General features: G+C 51.6%; 2 protein-coding genes across 2 annotated transcripts; both read left to right on the top strand.

The window, feature by feature from the left end:
* The first annotated feature begins 332 nt into the window (after positions 1-332).
* On the top strand, positions 333-2,904 carry LOC149479182 (uncharacterized). Its single transcript, XM_089708908.1, has one exon. It carries the CDS (start codon positions 693-695, stop codon positions 2,784-2,786), a length of 2,094 nt encoding a protein of 697 aa, XP_089565034.1. The 5' UTR covers positions 333-692; the 3' UTR covers positions 2,787-2,904.
* On the top strand, positions 2,833-8,865 carry LOC149479181 (uncharacterized). The gene has a single exon (XM_089709108.1). It carries the CDS (start codon positions 2,833-2,835, stop codon positions 8,863-8,865), a length of 6,033 nt encoding a protein of 2,010 aa, XP_089565234.1.
* The last annotated feature ends 6,124 nt before the right edge of the window (positions 8,866-14,989 follow it).

The raw sequence follows: 14,989 nt of genomic DNA, 5'->3' as shown, positions 1-14,989 counted from the left end.
ACTCCTAAGCTGTTGGAGCAACACCCCCGTGTTAAGGCTCATTGAACTCGCCTTCTCAAGAGCAATCTTTTGGCCCCTACAGTTAAACTCCCCCCCCCTCGAGAAAACACACACCCCACCCCCCCTCACTCTGAACTCCTAAGCTGTTGGACAAACACCCCCGTGTAAGGGCTCGTTCAACTCGCCTTCTCAAGACCTGTCCTTTGGCCCCAACAGTTACCCCCCCCCCCCTCGAGAAAAAAAAAAAAAAAAATACCCCTCCCCCCCTCACCCCAATCTCCTAAGCTGTTGGACTAAGAACAACCACGTGGTTCCAACAGCTCAATATCCCCTCCCTTTGGAAAGTTTACCTCACCCCCCCTCACACTATCTTGTAAACCTCTGGGCCGATACCCTTCGTGTTTGGGCTTATTTTACTCAACACGAGGAGAGGAAGAACTTGGCCCCAACAGTTTTTCACCTAGCAACCACACCTTCAGCGACACTCACCACCACCTAGGAGAGAAATCTCCGGCGCGTATCTGGGGGTACTCGTCACCATCAGCCACCGGCGCACAACACCAGCGTCCCCGTCATCTACATTATAATTAATTAATTTAAGTTAAGTTACCTTTTAAGTTAATATAATTTTAAGTTAACTCTAAGCAATCTTTAGACTTATTTTTATATATTTAAACAAAAAAAAAAAAAAAATGTCAAGCAAAAGCGAACCCGCTAAAACTTCCCGCAACCAAGCCGCGGAGGCGTCTATCAGGTCAACGCGCACTCTGCGCGAAAAGACAATGGTGAGAGCAGCCACGGCTCTGCCACCAACCATCAACCATCTGCCATCAACATCTAAAACAACAGCTCCTAAGCCCCTACCACCTTTACCGGAACCGGAATCGTTGCCACAGTCATCCGCATTACAGACGGATGACCTCAAAACGCCAGATTCACTGGCTGCAGGTGGCGACACCCAAGATGAGATGGAGACCTCGTCGGTGGGATCCGAGACATCCATCGGGAGGCGAGTGAGTCTCCTCTACACGTCTCCCAAAAGGGGCACAGGAGTGGAAATGGACGTGGCAACAAAGGTTGCAAATGACATGCTTCTCAGAGGCAAAGAATCTCTAGAGACGGCCGGAAATATGAAGAGGGAAAACAAGACCGTAGCCCTCAACAGCTTGCAGGGACTGTATGAAACTGTCTTGTCTCTGGCGGACTCACGCTCGAGACATAAATTCAATCTCGAAAAAGAACGCTCGCGCCACGCACAAGAGCTGGTGCGAGTGGAGAGGGCCCACTCTGCAGAATTGAAGCAAATCAAGGAGGCCCTCCTCTCGGAAGTGAGTCTCGCCAGAGCAGGCATTACGGAAACCCTCAAAGAGACGCAAGCTGTACGCAGCTGGCTAGGGTACGAGACCGTGGAACCCTTCGGCCAGCTGAAGGAGCTTCATCGGGAGACTGGCAACCTCGTTGCCGAAATCAAAACAAAACTCTCTGCCAAGGAGCTCGGCAGCGAATCCAGGGACGATAAATTAAGCTCCCTGGAAAAAAAGGTCCAAAGCCTTAACAATGGCATTGGACACTTATCAAACCAGCTGGCCGAGCTCACAAAATTACTAACATCCTCAGGCGGAGAGGGGTCTACTCGAGAAGCTCCTATCCAAGAAACATTGTGCCTATCTCAAATAATAAACAATCTTGACGCAATCTCCCTAAAAATAGACAACCTCCCTCAACCACCCCCTCCACTCCCCCCTACACCACTGCCGACAGAACAGCTATCTGATGACCTGAAGCGTGTCTTTCACCGCCTTGACCAAATGTGCACAGAAATACGCGAGCTGCGCGAAACGACCAGCGCACAACCCCCACCCTCACAAACAGCTCACAACCTGGGCACGGAGCTGGCAATGGCGGAAGTAAAGAAGACTTTGGCTTCCATACAAAAAGGAGTCACGGGTCTTAATACGGCTGACAGACCAATAAAAGGGCCAATCACCTACGCCCAGGCAGTGGCAAAAACACCGCCACCACGACTCCCTAACCATACCCTCATTATCTCCTCGACGGACCCCAAACACACTGGGGAACAGGTTATCGAGAGAGTTAGGGGGGCCCTCGATCTTACCAAAACGGGGGCCAAAGTGGAAAAAGTTAGGAAAGCCAAAAATCAGAAGGTCGTTCTGAGCTGTCCAAGCTCAGACGACCTAAATCTGATCAAAAACCAGGTCAACAGTAGCAAGGGGTTATCGGCACAGGAGCCGAAACCAATAAATCCCCTTGTCTGCATCAGAGGGGTACTGTCCTGTCACAAGGACGAGGAAATAATTGAACTTTTAAAAACTCAAAACAAACACCTGATGAGTGAACTAGACCAGAAAAACTCAATATTAAAGGTGCGGTATAGGAAGCGCGCGAGAAACCCGCACGAGTGCCACCCTGTCTTGGAGGTCTCTCCAGAATGTTGGAAGGCATTCTGCAAGGCAGAAAAAGTTTACGTGGGCCTAAAAAGATGCCCCATAGAGGACCAATCCCCCTTGGTGCAGTGCTCCAAATGCCTGGGATACGGGCACACTCGAGCGCTGTGCAAGGCACAGGAGCAATCATGCTCGTACTGTGCCAAAACCCACAAGGAGAGGGAGTGTCCTCTTAAGGCGCAAGGAAACACTCCCACGTGCGTCAACTGCCAAAAGGCCAAAAGAGACAGCTCTGACCTGGAACACACTGCATTCAGCAGTGAGTGTCAGGAAAGACAAAAGTGGGACAACATAGCGAGGTCTCGCGTCTCCTACTGCTAAGGTCACCCTTACTACACCCGGGCAACCAGAATCCCCATCCACAAGTATGCGCAAAAGGGAGCTTAAGTTCATACAAGCAAACCTACAGCGCTCAAAACTAGCGACAGTCGAACTGCTCCAGGCTGCCCAAAAGGAAAACATTTCAATAGCACTGGTCCAGGAGCCATACGTAGGCAGGACCGGTGTTGTGAAACAATGCAGTGGCACTCAAGTCATCCAGTGCACCATGGGCCGCCAAAAACCAGTGAAGGCCGCGGTAATTGTTCTGGGAACAGAGCTAGAGGTCATACACGATCCTCAGCTGGTGACCGAGAATGTGGCCGCGGTCCTCATCAAAGCAGGGCGACTGAAGCTAGGAATAATTTCCATCTACCTGGAAGGGGATCAGGACATCAACCCATACATATCACGCATCAAACTAGTCTGCGATAAATTACCAACAGAAAATCTGGTGGTTGCGGGCGACATCAACGCCTGGAGCCACTGGTGGGGCAGCAACTCCGAGGACCACCGTGGTAAAGATTTCAACAATTTCCTAAGCGAGATGAACCTCCAAATTCTTAACACAGGAGCTACGCCAACCTTTGAGACCTACAGGGGCGACAGGCTGTACACAAGTATAGTAGATGTAACTGTGTGCAGCCTGTCACTCCTCGGGAAGATCTCTGGCTGGCAAGTCCGCAGAGGTTTAACAACATCCGATCACAACGCTATAACTTTCGGTATGCGTCTGGAGACAGCCCTGGAAAGCATCAGACCTGTCACCACGCGCATATACAACACAAGGAAAGCGAAGTGGACGGACTTCAACGGTTCTTTCCGGTCAGGACTCTCTGAAAAAGATATCACATCCACCCGAATAGGGAATATTTCAAACCCGGAAGAACTGGAGGAATCTCTCGCAATTTATGTTGAAATCATCCATAAAGCGTGTGAAACGGCAATCCCAAAAGTTGGTATAAACAAGGGAGAGCCTAAGCCACCCTGGTGGTCCCCCTCTCTAGAAGATCTGAAAAGAGAGGTACTCCGCAAAAAACGGAGAATTAAAAATGCAGCTGCCAGTCGCAGGCTGTTTGTTATAAACGAATACACTCACGCTAAGGAGGAATACAAAACCAAGGCAGCTGAGGCAGCAACCCAAAGCTGGAAAGAATTTTGTGAGACACAAGACCGTGAGAGTATGTGGGACGGAATCTACAGAGTCATAAGGAAAACGGCCAGGAAACAAGAAGACCTGCTGTTAAGGGACTCCGCCGGCTTAACGCTTTCCCCGGAGCAATCGGCGGAACTCCTGGCCCAGACTTTTTACCCTCGTGACACTGTAGATACCGAAACGGAACATCAGATCCTGGTGAGAAACCTGTCTGAAAACAGGAAATCCACGGACATCGAAGACCTATCCGCCGATGATCCCCCATTTACGGCCGCGGAACTGGAAACAGTCCTAAACAGGCTTAATCCAAAGAAGGCTCCCGGCCCTGACGGGCTCACGGCAGATATATGCACAGCTGCAATTCGCTGTGACAGAGAGGTGTTCCTGGCGCTGGCCAACAAATGTCTGGCGCTAGAGCACTTCCCGAAGCAGTGGAAGGTAGCGCACGTGTGCATCATCCGTAAACCAGGGAAAGATGATTACACCCACCCAAAATCCTACAGGCCAATTGGTCTCTTATCGGTCCTAGGCAAAATAGTTGAAAAACTCACAGTCACCAGACTGCAATGGCTCTTCCTCCCTACCCTAAACAACAAGCAATACGGGTTCACTCCTCAGCGTAGCACAGAAGACGCCCTCTATGACCTTCTACAGCATATCAACACACAGGTAAGTTACAAGAAAATTGTGCTTATGGTGTCGTTGGACATAGAGGGGGCTTTCGACAACGCGTGGTGGCCTGCCCTAAAGAAACAACTTATTAACAAGAGGTGTCCAAAAAACCTTTACGGCCTTATAACATCCTACCTGTGTGACAGGACAGTCAGGGTCAATTACGCAAGAGCAGTGTTCGAAAGGGGCACCAACAAAGGGTGCATCCAGGGCTCCATAGGAGGGCCTACCTTCTGGAACCTAATTTTAGATACGCTCCTCCAAAAACTTAATAGCCTAGGCGTCTACTGCCAAGCATTTGCAGATGACGTAGTCCTTATATTCTCAGCCCCGACAGTTGAAAAAATTCAAAGCACAGCCAACACCACCTTAGAGGCTGTGCAAACATGGGGAAAACAAAACAAGTTGAACTTTGCCGCACACAAGACCAATGCGATGATAATAACTCGTAAACTAAAATTCGACCTCCCCATAATAAACATGTCAGGGATCCAGCTAAAACTTGTAAAAGAAATAAAGCTGCTGGGTCTTATCATCGACTGCAAACTCACCTTTAACTCACACGTGGCGGCCACTTGTAGAAAGGCAGCCGACATATATAAACAGCTAGCGTGTGCAGCAAAGGTGAGTTGGGGTCTAAACAAAGAGATAATAAGGACCATATATGTGTCGGTGATAGAGCCAATCGTGCTATACGCGGCAAGCGCGTGGTATCCTGCAGCGGAAAAACTATCAATCAGAGACCAACTGTCCTCGCTGCAGAGAGGCTTTGCAATAAAGATTTGCAAAGCCTATCGCACGGTGTCTCTAACATCGGCGCTCATACTTTCCGGGTTGCTGCCACTCGACCTCAGGGTCCAGGAAGCGGCAGCCTTCTTCAAAATCAAAAAAGGCTACTCGGAGGAGCATATCCCGCCAGGAAGAGAGGTGGAGCAAAAAGTGGGATATCTCCACAACCCACATCCCTCAACTCTGATAATAACAGAGTTCGAGCGTCTTGAAAATCTGGATCCCAATACTTTGGAGACCTATCATGTAGTCGGTCCCCAAATCTTCACCGACGGCAGCAAAATAGAGGGGAAGGTAGGTGCTGCCCTAACATGGTGGGACAAAGGTAAAGAGACCAGGTACTCCACCTTCCGACTAGAGTCACACAACACTGTCTTCCAATCGGAGATGTACGCGCTCTACAGAGCGGTCAAGATGGCAAGGAGCTCAAAAGCCAAAACTGTGAATATCATGAGCGACTCAAGATCTTCGCTTGAGCTCTTAAAAAACCCATGTGTTACACACCAACTAGCTCTGGAGATTAAAAAACTCATCGCGGAAACCCGAGCAGAAGACAGAGAGGTGAGACTCTTCTGGCTAAGGGCTCACGTGGGAACACCCGGGAATGAGAGAGCAGACCAACTAGCAAAAAAGGCTGCTCTCACCAAAAAGACTGCACCTGATTACAGCAAAGTGCCCCTTTCATACATTAAGCGGAAAATCAGGGAGGCAACAATTCAAAAATGGCAACAACGCTACGAATCCTCCACTACAGGGTCGGTCACGAAGGCATTTCTGCCGACCGTCTCTTCTGCGAGACGAGTACTTAAGGACACCACATTGACACCAACTTTGGTCCAAGTCTTAACCGGCCATGGAGGATTCGCGGCCTATTTACACAGATTCAACATAATAGACAGCCCATACTGCGTCTGCGACTCGTCGTGCCACGAGACCATCTGGCACATTTTATTCGAGTGCCCAAGATTTGGTGCAGACAGACTCTCATTCGAAATTCAAACTCAGACCCAACTGAGCCAAGAGTCTCTACCCACCATCATGGAGACTGAGAGTCTGAGGAAGCCATTCTTGGCCTTTGCCGCTAAAATCGCACGAGTCGCAGCAATAAACAACGGCTCAACAATTGCATCCAAGGATTTGCCCCATCAACCACAAGTCCCCACCCCTACAACGCCTGCAACCAGTAGGCCACACATCACAACCACAGCAGGTGTAAATAACGTTATTACCCCAGCGCCGACAAACTCCAGTGAACAACTACTGGAGTGCGCCAAAGTAGGGGTACCAAAACTGAGAGTTCGTAGCGTCGCACTCTTCATGGACAACGACAATGAGTCATTCGGAATCTCCTTCTGCCGGGAAATTACAAACAATCAGCTGGCCATCTCACCCGGCCTCGCAGCTCTGCGGTTTGGAAGTACCAACAAAGCCGTGATGAAGCGTAGTAGCTACATAGCTCTTCCTCTGGCAACATTCATGGGCCACTCCTGCCGGGTGGTACGATTGCAAAACAAGGCGGTCGTACTCCTCGAATGGAAAGTCGAGTCCCCATTCGCCCAGGCATGTTTGATACTTACCAGTCTTGCGCAGAGTTGCCAATCAGCGGGTGCACACCTACCCCGCATTATTAGCGTCGACGCTATGGCCATCGGGTATCAGAAAGGTGAAGTTGTGGACCGTTGCGGATGCGTCACTGCCTCAAAACATTATGAGGTTATAGTTTATGAAGACCGAGGGGAAAACTTAGACTACCTCAAACCCCACGCACGCGCCGCATCGACTGCACCATATTATCACCTACCCACCGGCGTCAACCATCCACCAACAATTAGTGGCTCAGAGCGGCTACAACAAAAAATTGCAGCCGAAAGGCTCTCAGCATTAGAGAGTAGTCGAAGTCCAAAAGAGTGCCCTGAAACCCGGAGCCGAATGAAGGCCCTCTCTGACTTCTTTAAAGTAGTCATGGGTCGGCCAACTGAAGGCAACCCGAGTGGAAGGCAAACCTCAGCGATGGAGAGATTTCTTACGCCAAACAAGGCCACAGAACGGCCAACGGAGAGAGCTAAGAGAACCCGGGCTGATTTCGGGCAAATCAATCCACCAAATTACAGAACCGTCGCAAAACCCCTCGACCACATCATCAACGCCTTTCTGGAATTCCGTGCTGTCATCGAGGCAACCAGAGAGGTCAGTCTGACAACATGCAGAAACATTATGCATGCCTATCAGCTTAAAAACCTTGCGCTGCTAAGGGTCAGACTCGAGGAGGCGGACGCAGCCATCTATAACAACACAACGTCTAAGGTCATACATGGACAAATGTCCGGTCCTTACATGGCTGCGTTCAGCGCTAGCGTCGGTTTTGTTCCTATAGACGAGGAAGCACTCAAAATCAAGGGAACCACCACTTTTAAAACCCCCGAGGGAGATCCCATTGTCGTGACCGCCCGTTGCACCAAGATTATGCTGGATGACAGGATCCTGGACATGGCGAAAACCATTGCCCCGGAGCCTGACATCTCGGCGTACGGGAGTGACTGGGTGGTACCTGACATCAAGTGGATCAACGGAGTGCCGGGCTGCGGCAAAACAACATATTTGGTAAAACACTTCGACGAGGCCAATGACGTAATTGCGACAACCACAGTAGAGGCGGCAAAAGATCTGAGAGAGAAGCTAGCCCACCGTATAAAAGGAGAGGAAAAAATACGAGTGCGCACAATAGCTTCAATCCTAACAAATGGATTCAGGGGGTCCTTCAGTTGTAAACGGTTAACCGTGGACGAAGCCCTCATGAACCATTTTGGCTCTATAATTATGGCCGCCAAGCTGTCTGGCGCAGTGGAAGTGGTCTTAGTCGGAGATGTAAACCAACTGCCGTTTATCGACAGAGATAATCTCTTTCATATGAGATACTGTCGGCCCGACTCTATCACAACCATTCACCAAAATTTACTCTGCACACACCGCAATCCGATGGATGTTGCCTTCGCCCTCAGTGAAGTGTACTCTGGCATATACTCATCTCAGCCCAGAGTGCACTCATTAATCCAAAAGGGATATAGAGATGCGGTTATCCCAAGCTCCTTGGAAAATACCCTCTACCTCGTACACACACAGGAGGAAAAGAGCACCCTTTCCAACCAGGGCTATGGAGCGGGGTCGGGTTCCCGCATCTTAACCATCCACGAGGCACAAGGCCTAACGTACGAAACCGTCTTCATCCTGAAGTCAAACGCCAAAAAACTCAGCCTGCACGACAGTGTACCTCACGCGGTTGTCGCAATATCCAGACACACGAAGACCTGTGTCTACTTCGCTGACGACTGTGGCGACGCGATCGGCAGGTTGATAGGGAGGGCACAGAGGGCCAGTACCAAGAACATCATGGAGTACTGTTTAAAAATGGCCCTCAAGGATAGAAACGGCAGAGTCGTGGAGGCCCTCACAAAATCAATAAAATAAAACCAACACCTCCAAAAGCTTGGATTGCGGCAACAATAACCAATATTTCATACTCCTTACCTATCCACTCAATAATATGTATTGTGTTTTTGGCTGTAATAGATTAAAGTACTTAATTTGTATTAGAATTCATTCATTAATTGATAAAATTAACAAATATCACTATCTGTATTAGATTAAGTTTGAAACTGTTATAAATTAATTGTATAAATCGTATCACCTATAATAATATTATGTAAAATAGCATGCACAAAAAAAAAAATAAAAATAAAAATAACACATAAAAAAAAAAAAAAAAAAAAAATTATTAATTAATTATATTATACTAAAAAATATATATATAATATTAAAAAGAAAAAAAAAAAAAAAAAATACTGCATGTTATATTAAAAAAAAAAAAAAAAAAAAAAAAAAAAAAAATTGCATGTTATATTATAAAAATTATGCATGTTATAAAACTAGTTAAGAGACTAAAAATAATATGTAATTGTATTATGGTAGTTGACGGGACTACCTCATTAATTGTGACGAGTAAACCATCCTTATGAAAAACAAAAAATTATATTATCTAAAAAAAGGCACGGACCTTGAGTCTGTGGAGTTTGTTTTATTTTAAAAAAAAAAAAAAAAAAAAAAAAAAAAAAAAAAAAAAACCTAACCTAACCTAACCTAACCTAACCTAACCTAACCTAACCTAACCTAACCTAACCTAACCTAACCTAACCTAACCTAACCTAACCTAACCTAACCTAACCTAACCTAACCTAACCTAACCTAACCTAACCTAACCTAACCTAACCTAACCTAACCTAACCTAACCTAACCTAACCTAACCTAACCTAACCTAACCTAACCTAACCTAACCTAACCTAACCTAACCTAACCTAACCTAACCTAACCTAACCTAACCTAACCTAACCTAACCTAACCTAACCTAACCTAACCTAACCTAACCTAACCTAACCTAACCTAACCTAACCTAACCTAACCTAACCTAACCTAACCTAACCTAACCTAACCTAACCTAACCTAACCTAACCTAACCTAACCTAACCTAACCTAACCTAACCTAACCTAACCTAACCTAACCTAACCTAACCTAACCTAACCTAACCTAACCTAACCTAACCTAACCTAACCTAACCTAACCTAACCTAACCTAACCTAACCTAACCTAACCTAACCTAACCTAACCTTTTTTTTTTTTTTTTTTTTAATAGTGGAGAATGCATTTAGGCATACCCAGAGCGCTCGGGGAAAGGGCCCTGGGTTATGTCGGACTCACACCGCAGAATGCGGCGACTACCGACTAAACTCCACTGTGTTCCGTCTCTCCGCTATATTGGCAGGGTCGCGGGTATTTGGTGTAACCGCTTCCGTAACCCCGTCAGCGGCAGCCTATTTTTTATATAGGCCCATCGCGATTAAGACCTGGCTAGTGTTCGCCAGTTCCTCCTTCCTGGGGGGCGGCGTGAACGGAACACGTCTCACGCCGCCTCACCGCACCGGACGATGGATTATGTCCCCGTTCCACCGTCCGGCACCCAACATTAGGGAAGCAAGTCGCGACCGTGTACAGCGGTCGCGACTCGGCGACTGCGCCCAATAAGACGTCGCCGCCGAATAGGATCCGCGTTGGGATCTCCCTCGCGGACCCGCTCTGCTTCCTCCTTCTGCGACATCACATCTTCACAGAATGTGATAGCCGCGCGCCACGATCTGTCGCTGCCAACCATTGCGCGAGCTATGGAAGGCAGGGAGAGATCAGGGCCGACGACTGCGACTAGGTGAGCACGGGGCTCGGACCACGCGGGGCACACGGCGAGAGTGTGGTCTGCCGTGTCCTCCGGACTGTCACACCAATGGCAAGCCATTTGCGGCTCCCGCCTGGCGACTTTGCACAAGTACCACCCGAAACAGCCGTGTCCGGACAGCACCTGTGTCAGGCGGAAGGTAATTGCCCCATGCCGCCTGTCGCACCACTCGCGTAGGACCGGTCGGATAGCTTCGACCGTCCTCGCTCCTGCGCTGGGCCTCTCGAGCCGGCGTTCCCACTCCCTGAACCGCCGCTCGAGAGCATCAGCCCTCCATTGCTGGACTTGCTCCAGATATGGATTAATTCCATGCGATCTGGACGCGGTGACGCGGCGATAAACGTCCGCCAGCATCTCGGCATCCAGGTCCCACGGGGGCGTCCCAGCCATGACACACGCGGCCTCGAAGGACACTGTGCGATATGCCCTCACGACTCTGAGCGCCATGACCCGCTGCGGTCTACGCAAGTATGGTCTGGTACGGACGCTCAAAGAGTCGGCCCAAATGGGCGCACCATAGAGGGCCATGGAGCGAATAACGCCGGTGTATAGACGACGACACGCACCCCCAGCCCCTCTTAGATTCGGGAGCAGACTTCCAAGTGCCCCGGCCACCCCAACAAGACGGGGGGCGAGGCGACGAAAGTGCTCCACAAATGTCCACCGGCTGTCCAGCACGATGCCCAGGTAGCGCAAAGTGGAACCGACGCCGATGGACGTGCCACCCACCTGGATAGCTGAACCAGCAGCCTGCGCCCTTCGACGGCCGCGAAACAAAATTGCCTCTGACTTGTTCAGAGCGACCTCTAAGCCAAGTTGTCTGATTCGGCGCACAACATCCGCCACACCAGCGGTCGCAATGAGGGCTGCCTCCCTGTACGAGGCCCCGCGTGCAGTTACCAGGGTGTCATCCGCGTAGCAAAGCACGCTGACACCCGGTAGATAAGTGGCACGCAGGACCCAGTCGTAGCCGATGTTCCACAGAAGGGGCCCAAGAACCGAGCCCTGTGGAACACCGCACGTCACTTCCTTTTCTTGCCACCCACGACGCGCGGGGTACGCCACAGCCCTCTCCGATAAGTAGGACTGCAACAAGCGCACCATATACCCGGGCACGTTGTGGTAGCGGAGCGCTTCGATCACGCAACTCCACGGCAGAGTGTTGAATGCGTTGGCGATGTCAAGGGACACCGCCAAAAGAACTCCGCCTTCATTATCTGCATGATCAGCGAGGTTCCGCAATTCAGCAATCGCATCGATAGTGGACCTTCCCCGGCGAAATCCAAATTGGTTCTCGCTTAGGTCCGGCCCCACTCCCTCCAGATGGTCGATGAGGCGAGCTGCGAAGACGCGCTCAAAGAGCTTGCTCACCTCATCGAGCAGCACGATCGGCCTATAAGCCGAGGGCGAGTCGCGCGGGCGTCCCTCCTTCTGCAACAGGACCAAGTTCCCGGTCTTCCACCTACGGGGAAATTGGCCCTGTTGGAGGCATTTTGTGAACAGCTGTTCCACCCTGGGTCCAAGAGATTCTAGCGCCAGCACCCAGGCCCGCCCGGGAACACCGTCAGGGCCGGGGGCGGCATTCTTCGCCTTAAGGCGCTCTACTGCCACAGCGAGCTCGTTGCGAGTGACTGGAGGGACATTTTCGTTGTTGAGCTCCTCCTGCGCAGTCATCGTGGGTGCCATCGGTGGGGGAGAATGTCTTCCCCGACTTGGAAACAAGGACGTCACCACTTGCTCCAGAAATCGTGGCTCGAGACTTTGAGACAAGGGCGGGGCCCAAGGGCGAAGCTTTTGCCTCACCCTCTTATACGGCCGACCCCAAGGTTCGCGGTTCAAACTCTCGAGCATCTCCTCCCATGCACGGGTCTTAGCGCTGCTGATGGCGTCCTGCAGAGACACAATGCAGTCCCTATAGACGGCGTATAACCGCGCTTCCTCCTCTTCGTCACGCCGCCTACGGCGCCTGTGCCTGGTGTACGCCCGCCTCGCAGCCACGCATGAAGCACGCAGCTGGGCAACATCGGCGGACCACCAATACATTTGGCGCCTACGTGGAACCGACCGCACCCTCCGCATGCTCGCGTCGCACACCTGAGACATGGCTTCGGCAAGCCAAGTGGCCTCCTCCTCTACGTTTTCGCTGCCATTCTGCTGCGACGGGAGCCAAGCCTGCACTAAGGCAGCCTCAATGAGGAGCTCCCTATCGAGGCTACCAAGTGCCCAGCGCGGACGACAATCGCCAGGGGGGAATTGACTGGGAGCCGTCGAGGGCGTGGAGACGCTAAACCGGATATAACGGTGATCCGAGAGCGTCTCCACGTCCAAAAGAACCCTCCAGTCTTGTATACGACGAGCGAGAGGGGGGCTCGCAAACGTGACATCTACAATGGATCCACCCCTCTGCCGAACACACGTTAATTCTGCTCCACGGTTAACAACCGTCAGTCCCGACGCAACTGCCCAGTCAGCGAGTGTCGAGCCACGTATATCACTTGCCACGCAGCCCCAAGACACCGACTTGGCGTTCAGGTCCCCGGCCAGAAGTACAGATTGAGGTTGTGCGAAGTCTAGCAGATCCCTCAGCTCAACCAAGAACTGCTCGAAATCGGCGAGGCAGCGGTTCGGCGAGAAGTACGCCCCCACAACGGTGAAGCCATTGACAACCGCCGAGACGCATCCCCGTCGCCTTATGATTTGCTCAAGCTGTGTGTCGCCTTGAGCAACCAGCGCCACCAAGCCGTCCAGATCGCCCACCCAGTTATCCCGGGGGGGCAGATTGTATGGCTCAGACACTACCGCCACGTCAATCTCCCACTCTGCCAGACTCTGATGTAAAAGGTCCTGGGCCCTGGCACAGTGGTTGATGTTGGCCTGTAGGAAGCGCAGTGGGGCCATTACTGCGTTTCCATGGCTGCCTCCGTTTGCGGTACCTCATCAGGCACCGGAGCAGAGCGTGATGGCGTTGGAGCGCCATCTTGCTTCCGCATTCCACCTCTTTTAGGCTTCGGGGCCTTACAGGCTGCGCTTCCAAGCCGATGCTCTGCCGGTAGCTTTGCCTCCGTACATAGGGCGCAGCGAGCGGAGGCGGCATCGCATCCACCAGCTTTATGGCCTGTTTCACTGCAGCGGAAGCAAGTGGCACTCCTGTCCGTCGGCGAGGAGCACGTGGCGCTGACATGGCCCACCTCCAGGCAGCGGTAACAGCGCAGGGGCTTCTGCTCGGTGAGAGAGACTTTCGCCGAAGCCCACCCAACCATTACGCGCCCCGCCTGCGCCAGCTTCTTCGCCGCAGTCACCGGGCAACTAACCCAGGCTGATACAGCACCTCGGGGGCCCGTGCGCAGGCCACCACACTTCACATGCTCCGCGGTACACTCCCCTGCGCGCGATACCGCAGCCGCAATGTCCTCGACTGTGGCCGAGTCATCCAGGCCAGTGATTCGCAAGTCTGCGCACTTGACCGGCCTGGACACCTTAACGTTATCCTCACCGAGGACCTCCTGCAATTTGGCGGCAAGGGAGTCCGCTGCCTTGGTGCTGGAAGCACCGGGGATCTCTAGTATCCTGGCACCAGTGACAGCGCGCTTAAAACGCATTGCACTGATGCCAATTTCGGCGAGGTCTATTCCACGCCGCGCCTCCGTCAAAACACCGGCGTAGGTTACGCCACGCTCCTTCGCACTCGGCTGCAGGGTAAGGACGACAGCCGAGGAATTCGGAGCGTGGAGCTTTCGCGACTTCTTCTTGCGGGACTTAGCCGCAGGCTTCTTCCCTTTCCTTTTATTTTCTTTTCCTCGCTTTCCGACCACAGTCCACTCTCCGTCCTTTGACGGCTGCTGCGGGGGGCCGGATGACGTGGCCAGCGTATCTTTTCTGGGGGGCTTTGAACCCGCCGGATCAGGCTGCACGGGGACCCTTTCCTTCCCCTTCGCCAATTTCTTTTTCCTCTTCTTCGAGGTTGCCTCGATCTCCAAAGCTGGGACCGCCGTCTGCTTCGCGGTTTTCTTAATTGCGGGCCCAGACACCGATCTACCCGGTTGCGATGAAGCCGCAACACCTGCATATGTCCTCGCCTTTGATGGAGGGGGCGGTGCGAGGTCATCAGCCATCGCTTGTTCAGCCGCCTTTGCCGCTTTCCTGCTATCTGCCGCCAGCGGAGGTCTTATGCGCTTTTCCGGCAGCAGACGCTCCTCTAGAGCCTCAAATCTCGCGTTAATCATTGCTCCGACCTGGCGCAAGATATCCGAATCTTGGGGCTGAGCAGGCAGCGACGAGCCCTGAGAGGCCTTCACCTCTTGGAGTTCCCT

The sequence above is a fragment of the Colias philodice genome, chromosome 21 (genome assembly GCF_061535455.1).
Source record: "Colias philodice isolate Cphi_HAF_F1 chromosome 21, ilColPhil1 Martin Lab GWU primary, whole genome shotgun sequence".
Taxonomy (NCBI): Eukaryota; Metazoa; Arthropoda; class Insecta; order Lepidoptera; family Pieridae; genus Colias; species Colias philodice.
Note: the sequence above shows the minus strand (reverse complement) of the source record. Positions and strands in the feature narration are given on the sequence as shown.

What these genes read in the sequence shown, in the direction of transcription:
- LOC149479182 (XM_089708908.1), top strand. Translation starts at nt 693, where the DNA reads ATGTCAAGCAAAAGCGAACCCGCTAAAACTTCCCGCAACCAAGCCGCG.
- LOC149479181 (XM_089709108.1), top strand. Translation starts at nt 2,833, where the DNA reads ATGCGCAAAAGGGAGCTTAAGTTCATACAAGCAAACCTACAGCGCTCA.